The following is a 14985-nucleotide window of genomic DNA, read 5'->3' on the forward strand; positions in this document are numbered from 1 at the left end:
AAACCCAACATACTTTTCCATCACAATGTTTACCATCAACACCACAATCATCTTGCTACAGTCAGTAGTAAGAGTGTCTGCAGTATTCCAAGCCTCACCCCAGTTCCCAGCCCACAAAATCCATTTTGTAAAAATTCCCCAGGAAAACTGCCTGGAGTCAGAGAGTTTTTCAAAAATATATGATAGAAGGCAGGGCACAGTGGCTCAGGCCAATACGGGCAGATAACTTGAGGCCAGGAATTCGAGACCAGCCTGGCCAACATGGTGAAATACTGTCTCTACTAAAATTACAAAATTTAGTATTTGTACAAAAATTAGCGGGGCATGGTGGTGCACACCTGTAATCCCAGCTATTTGGGAGGCTGAGGAACGAGAATCGCTTGAACCCGAGAGGCGAAGGTTGCAGTGAGCTGAGATCACGCCATTGCACTCCAGCCTGGGTGCCAAGAGTGAGACTTTGTCTCAGTAAATAAATAAATAAATAAATAAAAATAAATAATAGAGTAACTGAGATCTCAATCTGTGGCTTCATTAACAATATATATCATGCTTCAAGGAACCCACCTGAACACTGTACACATTTATCTCAATATAAACAAAACAGTGTGATAGTTTAGTTCTGCTGCTTATGACTATTATCTCACTGAATAACCACCAAATACTACATGGGGCCTCCGTGTTAAGTAAAATTAACACCCAATGCTTTCACTTTTGTATCACAGTTCCGTTTGAAGCAGCAACTTGAAGCAAAACGTAGAATAAACTATTACTTTGCTGAATACAAAATTGAGCCAACCCTTTTTCCTTTTCCAACAAGACTGCTATACTTAAGCCTTTTTTCTAAAATTATTGACCTGAAACAAAACCAGAATATCAGAGTACCCTTTGAACAGAAACTGAACCAAATCAATATTTCATTCAGTTCCAATTCCTGGCTTAAAATATCCATCAACAACCTTAATGTGCAGACTGGATTTCATCCAATTAAAGGATCTATATTCTCTACAGTCTGCTAAATCCATGGGCTATAAAAGCAGTACTGTGTTCTTTTTTTTTTTCTTAAACATATTAGATAGAGATAGATAGATACATAGATACATAGATAGATAGACAGATAGACAGACAGACAGATAGATTTTCTAATCACACAATAATTCACAAACAACTCAAGCAATGTGGAGTATACAACTAAAACTTGAAAGTCCTCCTTCATCCCTCCTTTCTAATTCTGTTCCTTCCCCCCAGAGAAATTCACCACTAACACTTTGGTAAATACCCTTCCTCTTCTTGGATTGTGACTGTATCTCTAATTTTTGAGCTCTAGCTTCTGAAATTTGGGAACAGGGCAAGCCAGTACAGTATGAATTTAATCTTCCAGCTTACGCATGACAAAGATGAAATTCTTAGCTGTACTAGACCAGACACCAACCAGAAGATGGTCATATTATCCACAGGCCAACTCACTCCAAGTAAAGAGGTAAGATACAAAAACATCTGGAAGAGACATATTCCCTGCGTGCTTTGGTTTCAAATGGCCAAAGAGGCAATGGTATCATGAGGCTAGGGTAAGCTAAAGAGCTGCCCAGTGTGTGTTTTGATTCAGCTGAGTGGGCAGGGGCCGGGGATAGACTTCTATAACCGTAGCAGCAGGTGACCTGTTCTAACCAAAGTCACAGGCCTGACTTCCCCTAAAGCTGCCCTCTTCTCCCATTAAGGAATTATAGCATCACCAAGTAGAAGGGTTGTCCCAGATGGCAGAGATCCAACAAGCTAGCCAGTGCTGCTGCAAGGCACTGTAAAAGTAGTCAAGGGACTCTCATCTCCAGTGCTATGGCAGGACGCTAAAGCCACATTGTACCTTTTAACAGGTCTCATTAATCACAAGCCCATCTCCTGCTTAACCTCTTGGTTTGCTTTCTGTAAAGGAGAGGAAAAAACAATGCCTTTATCACAGGGTTGTTCTAAGGATAAATGAAGATAGTATATGTAAAAAGCACAAAAGGCAATATTGTTTAAAATCCATCTCTTATCCCCTCCTCTCCCTGACAAATTTGCAACTTTGTAGGCTTGGCAGATAAATTACTATTTTTCCTTATTGTGTGATTTGTGTTTCTGAGATCTTCACAATAATTTTGTGGCTGGAGCTCAGTTCCAAAAATAAAACATGGTATAGCCATGCAAGCCCCTTTCAGGTTTATTTTTATTATTATTAAAACAGTATTTGAAACCTACAGCAGACTTTGTGGTTTCTCTTGAACAATTCTGTCAATCAAAGCATTAACATGTCTCCTACAAAGCTACATCTAAACAACCAGCTCTTTTCAGTTTATATTCTAAAGGTCAGGCAGTCAGGATTATTTTTTACAGCAGCCATTTCAACGGAGAAGAACAAAGCCGCAACATGCAGGAACCAAAGCAGCACAGCTCCTGCCCAGAGAGGAACCAAGGGCTGGTTTTCCAACACCACTGCCCTTCAAAGGACCGAGAAAATGACTTCCAGAAGCGTCCTGGTAACTACACTGTCCAGCTCACAAACACGTCTGGGGATTGTAAATTCCCAACACTAGGCAAGACCTGACACTAGGTTATCTGTCTCCATGGCAATCTCACCACGTTAATGGAGAATATTCCCTGCACAGCAGTGGACCGAGTCTCTGGAGAAGCCCCCACACGGTGATTACGGAATAACTGATTCTAACAAGGGAGACAGCTGCAAACAGACCCTAGAGAAATAACGCCCTGAACTCTGATGGTGGGAGAAGGAGAAAAGGACCACCAAAGGAAGATTAGCATCTATTTTTAGTCTCCCTCTTTGCATTAAAAGCAGATTTCTCTTAGTTTAGCCCCTGAGGCTTATACCTGCTGTCTATAGGAAAAGAGCTCATAATATCGTAAAGCATCTGAAAGGCCTCCCCCCCCGCCCCCCGCCCCCGACACACACACACACTGGAAACCTTCCCCTTCTTTAAATAAGCATCCTGGCATTTACTATTGTCAGATGTAATTACCTTTAAGGACTAAAAAGACTTGTGTTTACATGGGAGCATTCACTGAAGCATAACTATAAGGCTTACAGAGCATTCTAATTATAAAATAAAAACTCCCAGAGGGCGTAAATAACATTTCTACAAAAAATAGAAATCCATCAACGGCAACAGATGAGAATGACACACTAATCAAAAATTCTCATTAGGGCTATTAAAATTTCTAAAATAGGTTTTTGGGCTTTTTTTTTAAAGAAAGAAAACCATTAGACTGCCAGTAATTCATTAAAACTTCACACATGAAATAGCAACAAGCTAGTTATCCTTTTCATAAGTTGAGTTCCTAAAGCCTCAGAACACAGAAAGGTAATTGCATTCTCTCAGTAACTCCGGAGCAGAGATTTGCTGGTTACTCACAGCTTCCGCCAGAAACCACAGCAGATCTGGCAAACGAGGTGCTTTCTTTTAATACCAATTAAATAGGCCCAGTGGCAGACCTAATGGTAGGTAATTTCTATATCAAAGAAACTAAAAGGAAATCTTTAAGTTGCCAGATGGGTGAGAGCAGCTGGCTACAAGATGTCACTATATAAATGTGATGTTAAAAAAAAAATCATTCCTTTATGAGATTATTTTGCATACAAATAGCATCTTTCACCCTCTTTCCTAAAAACACGGTAAGCAGCTTAAACCATCCTCTAATCCCTTCTAGAGTGACTTTCTAACAAACTGGTCACCTGGGACTCTGCATCCTCCTTACATTCATGACCACCTGAACAGGCCACAACATTCTCTTAGTGGACAGACGGTATTTCTATTACAGTTTGGTTGTTGTGTTCTCAAAAGCAAGCAGAGGGCCTAATAAATTAGATCGCTCCAATGAAATGCTAATTTCTGAGTCCATTATAATCATGGATCTGAGAAGGCGGCCAGCATCTTCGAAGATTTGATGCTAAAAGAGCAAATTGTGTTCCAATTGTGGCGGTCCCAAAGTTCCACAAAGCCCCAAATCAGACTAGAGGCTACAGATTTAGCTAGTTACTGAACCATACCTGCTGGCCTCGCAGGTTTTGAACTGGATGAACAAATCTGCGTTAGAGACTGCCAGTTTTTCCACACTTTCTCAGCCTGTGATGAAATCATTTCTTTGCATGACTTCAGCAGATAAGGTAAATCTATATCCACTGTTTTTTAATCTTATAGGCAATTATTCAAGAGAAGAGAACTTGCAGATATACCAGTCTGTCAGGTCATTTCCCTGTTCTGACACCTGGATTTTCAGGTTCTCCTTTTTCTGACTTAAATCCCTGTAAAAAATTATTTTTCAAGTGCAAAATTCGAAGTATCAGAAGACAGCACGTGTGAAGACTGACCTGGCAGCAACAGGAAGCCATGCACCCAGACTTCACCCCTCCCTCCCCATCCTCCTGCTGTCAAGAGTTTTCCTGATGGATTGGGAGGAGGTTAGCATGAGCTGGAGCTGTAATTCACTCTGAATCCAACTATCTAACTCTATCTCCATATATAGGATTGTTTGAGTCTTTTCCGCACATATGAGCAACAAAGCAATAGAGCTTTAAAAAAAATTCCATTTTCTGGCAACTGCCCCACTCCATCTATCTGTTCCTTAAGCAAGCAGGCTGAACAAATCTCCGTGAGGCTAAAGAGCCAACAGAGCCTCCATATTCGAAGAAAGACCAGCCATCGATATCGGCCCACAAGATGTCACTAGTAGATTATGGTGAACATTTGTTGCTTTTCAGCCACTCGACACCCATTCTTATAAAATAGCACCTCAACTTCCTTTTAAGGAATTAGCCCCCTCAACTGCATTCAGTCTTCATCAGACAATTTATCAAAGTGCCCTGCCCTTCCCCAGCCAAGGCACACCAGCAAGCACAGTATTCCCACTTCTATCCTGGGTCTCTGCTTCTCCAACATAACCACATACAGACGGGAAAAAGCATTAATTCCAGCTGTGGCCACTTAAGAGACCTGCCTGTCTCTGCTGCCTGTATCCCTGAAGCAGCCCCAGCCTACATTTGTCGGAGCCTGTTGCCTCTGCTTTGGAGGCTGTGAGTCACTCGTATCCTTCTAACGCATTCTCTTTTTGCTTTAGCCAGGCAGTGTCAATTCCTGTCGCTTGCAATCCAAGGATCCTAACTAGCATCCTGGGGAACAGAACCAGGCCAGTGGGTGGCTCTCCTTAGCCACATGCGCATGCCTGGAGTTATCCTGCCTCCATGGCAATGTCAGAAAGGAATTAAAGCTTAGTGTAGTGTATGTGATACGAGCCACAAGCCTTCTTCTGAGAATCAAGGTTCAACAGTGCCCAGAGGAGAAAACTGCTAGGCCTGCATTCTGAAGTGGCCCCTGTCTTAGCTGGAGCTGCTATAAGAAAGTACCATAGACTGGGTGGCTTATAAAGAATTTATTACTCACAGTTCTGGAGGCTAGAAGTCCAAGATCAGAGTGCCAGCATGGTTGGGCCCTCCTGGTGAGGGCCTTCTTCGGGGTTTGCAGATGGCATCTCATTATAGTCTTACATAGTGGAGACCAGAGGGAAGGAAGCTCTCTCAGAACTCACAGGACACTAATCCCATTCATGAGAGTCCATCCTCAGAACCCAATCACCTCCCAAAGGCCCCACCTCCTACTATCACCACCTTAGGGATTAAGATTTCAACATATGAATTTGGGTAGACACAAAACATTCAATCTATAGCATGCATCAAGCTACAAAGGGTTGAAAATTGGTACAGGTGGAGGTGTGGGGGAGGGCGAGAGCAACCTCTAGGCAAGTAATAGTGCAGTATTTCACCAATTTCGAATGATTTAAGGCAGGGCATGCCCTGTCCTGTGGCACAGTCCCATCACTGCCAACTGGATCAAACTTACCTCTTTTCACTTATCTCCATTATCTGCCTGCACCTGATCTGTAGTTGATTTCCTACTCCTTTGTATTGCTACTTCATTCTATGTAATAGCAAGTAGGAAAAAGCACAAGCATGCGCACACACACACACGCACACACACACACACACACTTTGCTACACATACTCCTTCCTTGCTCTCCAGCAGCTGAAGTATAGCAGCCAAACTCTTAAATTATAAATACCATGCAAAGAAAGAAATCTTTTCCCCAGGAGACTGTGCACAATTGACACGGCCTCTTTAACTTGTTGAGACCGCAACGTGGAAATATCAATACCCAGGAAATGTTGAGGGGAACTAAGTAGCCACCTTCTATAAGTTTAGAACCAATGTGCGTCTCAAGTTTCAAAGGAAAGTTGGCAATATCCTGCCACTCGGGTTTTAGTGAAGGGCACTGCTGCTTTTCAGTCCACATCTCAAAAGCTCAGCTCTCAGGTTTACACACACCAGCCATGCCCTCATTATCTTCTGCTCTGAAGAATTAGAACTGACACGTGGGGACACCATGGAAGGGCTTCCAGTGCCCCTTTTTTTGGCGTGATATCTATTACACTCATCTAACTGGCCCTGCACACAAATCATTCTGCTAGCTTGATGAGCAGGCTGTGCAGACAATAGAAAGAGAAGGAACTTTAGAGTCAGGCCCACTCAGTTCAGATCGCAGCTTTACCAGAGACTGATCCACTTGGGGACGTTTTCGGGCCTGTCATTCATGGTCACAAGGGCTACTTGAGGATTAAATGCCCAGCCTCAGAATGTAGTAAAAAGCCTGGCCTGGTCTCCTGTCCCTGTAACGTCCACTGGCACACAGCATGAGATGCAGAGTTACTGTTTGAGGTAGCTCTGCCCCCTCCATGGGAGAAAGGACCTCTCCCCGCCTCCTCACTGCCCCTCACTACTCTCCTTCTTGCTTGAAACTTACACCACTAAAGTTAGTTCTCTACATGTAAGAACTTTGCCCCCAGAAAAATCACCTTTAAATACAAATGTTAGCTGGGGAGGAAAGGAGAGCTCTGCGGAATCCCTCCAATTCCCTTCTCCCATCACAACCAGTGGTGACGTGGCAATGGGGTTGCATGGGGGCCTCTCAGACTCTCTCTGTCTTCTCTTCTTTGTAGTCCAAAGGGCCCTCACACCTACCTATGCCTTCAGTTACTACCGAAAGATTGATGACTCCAACTCAAGCAGATCCTCTGAGCTCCAGACCCTCGGACCTAATTTCTTATCTGAATAATGTTCCCCTGGATGTTCCACCGGGACCCTAAACTCCCTCCTCCCTCACCCCTGGTTCTCCTCCAGCATCCCCAGTCTTAGGGAATGGTCTCACCCTCCATCCAACTCGGCAAGCCAGAAAACTCACAGTTGTCATTGAAACCTCCCTCTCCCATAGCCAGCTCCTCACCACACCCAGCTAATTTCTCCTCCTAAATATCTCTCAGGTTCATCCATTTCTCTCCCTTCCTACTGCCCTCTCACTTCAATACCATCATCTCATCCCTGGAAGACCACCCCAGCTCCCAGCCCTCCTCTCCAACCTACAGTCCACTCTCCAATACAGCTGATGGATCTTCAAAAATGCGAAGGTATGACCTGCAGCTTAACACCCTTGATCAAAATCCTGAACACGGGAGAGCCCCGCCTATCCCTCGAGCCCATCGCAGGCCGGTGCTCCCTGCTGGCCTATGTCCTCCATTCTCGGAGCCCCCACCTCACCTCGTGCCCCCTATTTTGCCCGGCTAACTGCTGCTTCTCGCAGATACTAATCTCTATATTGCATATTCAAAGAACCCTTCACTGGCTTCTCAGTCAAGGTCAGGGCCCCCTGTTGTGTAATTCTTGGCACCTGTGCTTTCCCTTCTTGGTATGCAGCGTGGACTACCATCATACATTTATTGGTGAGGACTGGCATTTACCTTCCTCCCCGCTCAGACCGTCCTGAGGGCAGAGACCACATCTGACTGCCCACCCTTTAATCTCCAGCACCTGCGTTAAGCATGTGTTTGCTTCCCATACATTTATTGGAGGTCTACTCTGTGCCAGAGTATATCATCATACATTATTTTTCCCAAATTATGTAACTTAAGGGCTCACGTAGAATCTCACCCAAGAGGGCACAGAAAACAGCACATTTCTTTCTTTCGTTTTTTTTTTTGTTTTTTTTTTTTTTTTTTTTTTGAGATGGAGTTTTGCTCTTTTTGCCCAGGCTGGAGTACAATGGTGGGTTCTCGGCTCACCACAACCTCTGCCTCTGGGGTTCAAGCGATTCTCCTGCCTCAGCCTACTGAGTAGCTGGGATTACAAAATGCGCCACCACGCCTGGCTAATTTTGTATTTTTAGTAGAGACAGGGTTTCTCCATGTTGGCCAGGCGGGTCTCGAACTCCCGACCTCAGGTGATCTGCCCACCTCGGCCTCCCAAAGAGCTGGGAGAAAACAGTACATTTCTAAGGAGATTTGCAAGGTGTTCAAAGAGTGACAGTTAAAATGATGTCCAAGTAAAGAGGCCAAAAACAGGACTGAGTGCCCAAAAGATGCTAGGCATGACAGTGAGTCAGGCAAACAGGGCAATGGGCAGATCCCAGAGGATGGCATTTGATAAGGGATGGAGAACTGCAAGGTTAAAGTTTGGCAAGAGATGCAAAAGGATGGGGGAAAAAAGGTTTATTGCCCATCCTGTAATGTTTCTAAAGCCAGCACCCCCAATCCTTTACCAAAAGGCTTTACTGAATGTCCTGGTCACCCAGCAGAGAACTGACCTGGAGGATTCCCGAAATAAAACTTCATATGGCCACTCCCCACCTTGCCAACTACTGCTCCTGACTCTCCCATTCCTGCCAAATTGCAAAGAATCATCCACCAGCCTCAGGTGCTGAATTATTCAATTATTCCAGCAGCGTTCCAAACATGTGTGCTGCTAGAAAATCTTTCAAAAATAAAAGAATCATGTTATTTAGGCTACTAGGTCATTTTTGAAACCTGTCTTGAATTCTTGTTTGCCACGTAATGGTTTTTCTATTAAACAATAGCTCATTGACACCCCACCCTTACTAGCAAAAAGCAGTGGCAAACATGTAATCACAAGACAATCTGCTGCAGTTACAAACAGTCAGCGTTACCTCCCGATCCTGCACAACAGCCCCCGGGCTCCTACCCATACCCAAAGCTGAGGTACTGCTGCAGCACCTCAAATACTGAACACAGCAGCAGAGGACCTGAAGAACAACTTCCAACTATCCGCCATTCCCCTACACACACACCAACCTGCCTTATTTTAGTTAAAAAGAGAAAAAAAAAAGCCTTCTACCTTCTAACCTACGTCACAATGCTAAAATCACTAAAATAATCTGTCTGCACTTAGATCTGGAAACCCCTCTTAACACCTCACCCACAACCCACCCACCCACTGCATGTCAGCTCTCTGAGATATTTTCTCCCAGTAGAACAAACCAAAGAGAATGTTTTGGGGAAGAAGGAAAACGAGTCACGAACCAAGCCTTTAAGACTCCATTTTAGCACAGGGCTCCTTTGAGAGCCCTATATTTCTGGCATGAAGATGAGTTCAACCAAAAAATGTAAGTATTTGCCAGAGGTAGACTTTTAACCCCAAACCAGTGATAAAACTCACATAGGAGAGAATGACATTTTTCATTTAAGTCAAAAGCAGTCTGAGCCGCTAAGTCTCAGGCACTTTCCTCTAACCTACAAATAGGGGTACCAGCGAGTTATTACAATGTTAGATAGAGGGCATCTCATTGGAAGCAGATTAAGGCAGCCTTGCAGATAATCACTGGTCCACAGTAACAATGCATGCTAGCCAAGTGATGGGATGGGGTTGGTGCCTGTGTTAGGGACTAAGAAAACATCTGCTTGTTCATACAGGTTGTTGCCAGGAGGAATCAAGCTGCACCATTGCCCCGACTTTCCCAAGTGTCTCCCAGGACGCCAACAGTCACAAGAAAAAGAAAGCACACACATGGCCAGGCACGGTGGCTCACATCTATAATCCCAGCACTTTGGGAGGCTGAGGTGGGTGAATCACTTGAGGTCAGGAGTTCAAGACCAGCCTCGCTAACATGGTAAAACCTCATCTCTACTAAAAAAAACAAAAATTACAAAAATTAGCCGGGTGTGGTGGTACATGCCTGTAATCCCAGCTGCTCGGGAGGCTGAGGCAGGAGAATGGCTTGAACCCTGGAGGCAGAGGTTGCAGTGAGCCGGCCTGAGTGACAGAGCGAGACTCTGTCTCAAAAAAAAATAAAAATAAAAAAAAGCACACACTCATGCCTCACTCTTCCTCTTTACTTTTCCTTACCATTCCTCCACCTGTTTAGCTCCATCTCCAGATGCTGGATAACATTCTTCAAAGTCTTGTTTTTCTCTTTCTCTTTTTCGTATTTCTTCTTCCATTCTTCTGCTGTCAGTTCTAGGTTCACAGAGACTGTATTCTTGATGGTCTTAGCTCTGGGATTAAAAACATAAGGGGACAATTCAGCTAATTATTAGCATTAGCTAAATCAATATGATTAAGCCCGAGATTCCTCACGCCAAAAGACGGGAAATAGGGAAGCAGAAGGGATCCTGTGGCTTTCACCAACCATCCGCCTAACTGGACTAATGGCACCACTACCCCTTGAGGCTTCAAGCTCTTCCTTTCCTTTTCTCCTTCACATCCCACCGGTCTCTAAATCTAATGAACGTTTATTTGAATTGTCTCAGGGTTTCCTCTTTCTCTCTTCCCTCTGCCTCTATCTTAGTCTGTGTTCTCAGCCATCCTTATGGTTATAGCCTTTTTCAAATGTTCATACCCTCCTTTAAGCCCCCTGCATACCATCACCAGATTTACCTGCCTAAGTTGAGGTTCTTTTCAGTTCAATTAACATTTATGAATTTGGGGTACACCAAGACAGATGGACGAGGTCTCTGTCCTCTTGGAGCTTGCAGTTTCTTATACCAATGATACACAGACAGAAATAATAGAATCAGTTATTTCTCTTCCTCACCTGTGGTACCCAGAACCACCCCTGATGTATTTAACACATCAACACATGCCTCATAGGTCAGGTGGGTCCCACAGCTGAGTAAGGCTGGCCAGATGACACCATGGCTCCCTGCTGAGCATACGCCCCCATCACAGCCCATCATCACCATGCGGTGAGGAGGCCCCACAGTATTCAGATCATCCCATTTTCCAAGAAAAATGAGAAATTGTTTTTTCTTTCATTTGTGTCTCCCAGTTTTAAACTATTTATAAAAATAATGTGTGGGACAAATAAACATGCCTAATGGCCACCATTTTGCCACTTCCAGTATAGGAGATGACGCGATCTCTGGGGCACATGGCCTGGGGGATTGAGACGCCACAGGGATGTACCTGGAGAGTAACCGAAAGGGGCAACTGTGGAGAGCAAATCAGTAGCTGCACCAGGTGATTCCAAAAACAAAAGCCATGACTCACCTCGGCATGCACAGAAACGAACACCTAAGTGGCCTTGTCCAATTAAAAAGGAAACTCCACTTCGGCTTACTTTTAAGAAGGTAAAGCTTCATTAAAAAATATGTGATATCCTGTTTTATTTGCTATTGACTTTTTCATTTTGAATGTCCAACAGTTCTTACACCATCATATTTGCCAGCACAATCTGATTTGTGATTCGGGTTAATTACCGTTGTCAGCAAATGACATCCTGATTTCTATTTCAGTGCGAGAAATTCAGCAGTCCTCACCAGCACTACAGATGTCATTCCAAAAATTCATTGCTAAAGCAGACAACTAAATAACCCAACTGTCAAAAGAGGAGTTTAACAACTTCAATCTAAGACTCCATTTAAGAATTAGAATAACTCTCTCTTGTTCACTGTAGCTTGAGGCTGCGATCCCTAGAAATGCTTCGAATCTAATTTTTCAAATAACAGCAATTTTATTACTACTTTAAAGTCTGGTCCTGTTTGACACTCTCAACTCTCCTGACATCCTCAGGCGGTACTGTGGATGTTTCTCAGACGCAAGCACAAACATCACAAGCATCCATTATCAACTTAGTAAGGCAAAAAGTGAAAAATAACTCATGGCTAAAATGCTTATGGACACTTGAGGGCACACTTCAAGGCTACTAATCTTACTTTGTAAATCATAAAGAGTCCCTTGATAACTTCACATGATACCAGAAAGAGAAAGCTAAAGCCTCTATGCTATACTCAGGCAGGTTTAGCCAGAGGCACATGTTATGAGCAGACTCAGCAAGGTTATCACCATTGGCGTAACTGGTCCTCATTCTCAAAGTACTTTTAACAATTGCCTAGGAAATCCCCACTTCTGTAGTAATCAGGGTCCTGGCAGGAAACAGACAACCTGCTCAAATTGCATGATTTGAAGAGTGCGTAACAAAGGTTTGGAAAGGTGTGGGGAAATAACAAGGGTTAATGTGGTACCCACATTAGGGATTGGGGAGCCATTACTACCCTTAAGCTGAAGGGAAGCCAGAGAGAGAAGGCTAGAAGGAAAAGATTGCCTGGTAGGTATGAATTGTAACAGCCATTGGTAGGGACACAGCCAACCCAAATGATCTGGCAGGGAGGAAGCCAGGAAATAAATACCTGGACCTCACGCTCTTCTCTCCTTCTGATCGCCTGCCTGGGTTCCTTCCTCACTGGTTTAACGTAACTGGAAGCCAGAGGAAAAGGAGCCCATTGCATGAGCCCAAACCGGTCACCCTCCTAAGTCACAGAGCAGGGCAGAGATGGTACAGAAAAGATCCAGAGGAGTAGCTAAAGATGTGCAACCCAATTTCCATTTGGAACTCAAGTAACAGTGGGAATCCGTGTCTCACACTGGAGCCCGAGACTTCATTCAGCCCAAATGGGGCAAGCGGGACCTTCATATCCACTAAAGGTAGAATATGAAAAAATCAGCTTACACTGAGAGAGAAAGATGTTAATTCTCCTAAAATTGTTCTAGAAAATTAAAGTAATCCCCACCTTCCCCCCAAAAAACCCTAAGGGGTTTGTGTATGTGTATAGAAATTGGCAAGCTGATTCTGAAATTTATAATAGAAATGAAAAAAAAAACAAACAAGAACAGCAAGGACAGTTCTGAAGATCAAAGTTAGAGGACTGAATATCATCACTTTCTTATAAACTAAAACTGATCAAATTGTCAGAAGCGTTGGAATAAAAACAGAATAAATTGTCCAGAAACAGGCACTCAGATGACAGTCATCTGACTTATGATGAAAGTGTCCATAGAGAAGAGTGGAAGGGGCAGTCCTTTCAATACATGGTACTGAGGGGAAGTGGAACTTTATCCCCCACCCCCAATACCATGTAAAAAATTCTGTTCCAGAGAGATCCCAGACATAAATGTGAAAAGTAAAACATTAAAGCTTCTACAGAAAATATAAGACAGTATCTTCAAGACCTTGGGGTAGGCAAAGTTTTTGTTTTTGTTTTTGTTTTTTGAGTCAGAGTCTCACTGTGTTGCCCAGGCTGGAGTGCAGTGGCACAATCTCGGCTCACTGCAACCTCCGCCTCCTGGGTTCAAGCGATTCTCCTGCCTCAGCCTCCCGAGTAGCTGGGACTACAGGCGCCCGCCACCACGCCTGGCTAATTTTTTTTGTATTTTTAGTAGAGACGGGGTTTCGCCATGTTGGCCAGACTGGTCTCAAACTCCTGACCTCTGGTGATCCGCCCACTTCAGCCTCCCAAAGTGCTGGGATTGCAGGCATGAGCCACCATGCCTGGCCAAAGATTTCTTAAATAGAACATAATAGAAAAAATAAATTTGACTTCATTAAAATTAAAAATTTGTCTTCATTAGAAGCCACCATTAAGACAGTTAAAAGGCAAGTTACAAGGTGGGAGAAGATATATAAAATACATACACTTGACAAAGGACTTACCCAAAATAACTCCTTTAAATCAATAAGAAAAAACTGGGCAAAGACTTGGAACAGGCACTTTATAAAAGAAGTGCCAATAAAACATCTCCTGGGAAGGTGTTTAACATCATTAGCCCTCAGAGAATGCAAATTAAAACTACAATGAGATACCTTAACACACCCAATAGAATGGCTAAAAAATTTAAAACTGATAATGCCAACTGTTGCTGAGAATGAGCAATGACTATAACAGTCAACTGCTACTGGAGAGAGTGTGAATTATTACTGTTATTTTGGAAAAATCCTTAGTAGTATCTACTAAGGTACAATATTTCACACCTTATGACCTGCTCCCACCTAACAGAAATAAGGACATATATTCACCCAAAGGCATGACAACCAATGTCATAGTAACTTTATTTATAATCACCCCAACATGAAAATAATCCAAATATCCATCAACAATAGAATGGATACATATAAGCCATATTCATACCATAGAATACTATATAACTGTGAAAAATGAACTACTACTACACCTAACAATGTAGATGAAGTTCACAGATAAAACACTGCATCAAAGAAGCCAGATACAAAACAGTACTGGGTGATTTCATTTTCATATAGTTCAAAGACAGGCAATAACAATCTATGTTGATGGAAGTTAGGGTGACAATTACCCTTGAGAGTTCGGTGTTGACTGAGAGGGTCCAAGAGAGAGGCTTCCAAGATCCTGGGTGGTGGTCACATGTATATATATATTTATTTTAAAAAATTAGTTATGAACTTAAGTTTATGCATTTTACTATATTATATTCAATAAAAATTGAGCTAAGAAAAATAAACTGATGCAGAAAGAAATCAAGTCAGATACAAGAATTTCCAGATGCAGAATAAACTAGAGTCACTAAGAGAGAGACGGAATTTTTGTGCCCAGAGGTTTTTGTTTTTGTTTTTGTTTTTTTACTAGGACAAATATTCTCCTATCTAGGATGTTAAAAAACAATCTTGCAGAGTGAAACAAAGAGGGTCTCAGTCCCTCATTCTCCCAAGAGACTAACAGTAAAAGGATATAGAATATCTACAATTTCTTTTTCTTTTTACCATTAACTTTGGCAAATTTAGAGGATGAAGGAGTCTAATGATCACTAGCTTCTTTCTATTTGGACATTCAAAATTCACTTTCCCTTAATT

General features: G+C 42.9%; 1 protein-coding gene across 1 annotated transcript in view; it reads right to left on the reverse strand.

The window, feature by feature from the left end:
• The window catches only part of KIF5C (kinesin family member 5C), a 153135-nt gene that overhangs the window by 54720 nt on the left and 83430 nt on the right, over positions 1-14985 (reverse strand). The window contains exon 11 of the mRNA XM_003278698.4: positions 10230-10378. Within this exon, the coding sequence (XP_003278746.3) occupies positions 10230-10378 (149 nt within the window). The remainder of the gene's footprint in view (positions 1-10229; positions 10379-14985) is intronic.

This window comes from Nomascus leucogenys, chromosome 20 (genome assembly GCF_006542625.1).
Source record: "Nomascus leucogenys isolate Asia chromosome 20, Asia_NLE_v1, whole genome shotgun sequence".
NCBI lineage: Eukaryota > Metazoa > Chordata > Mammalia > Primates > Hylobatidae > Nomascus > Nomascus leucogenys.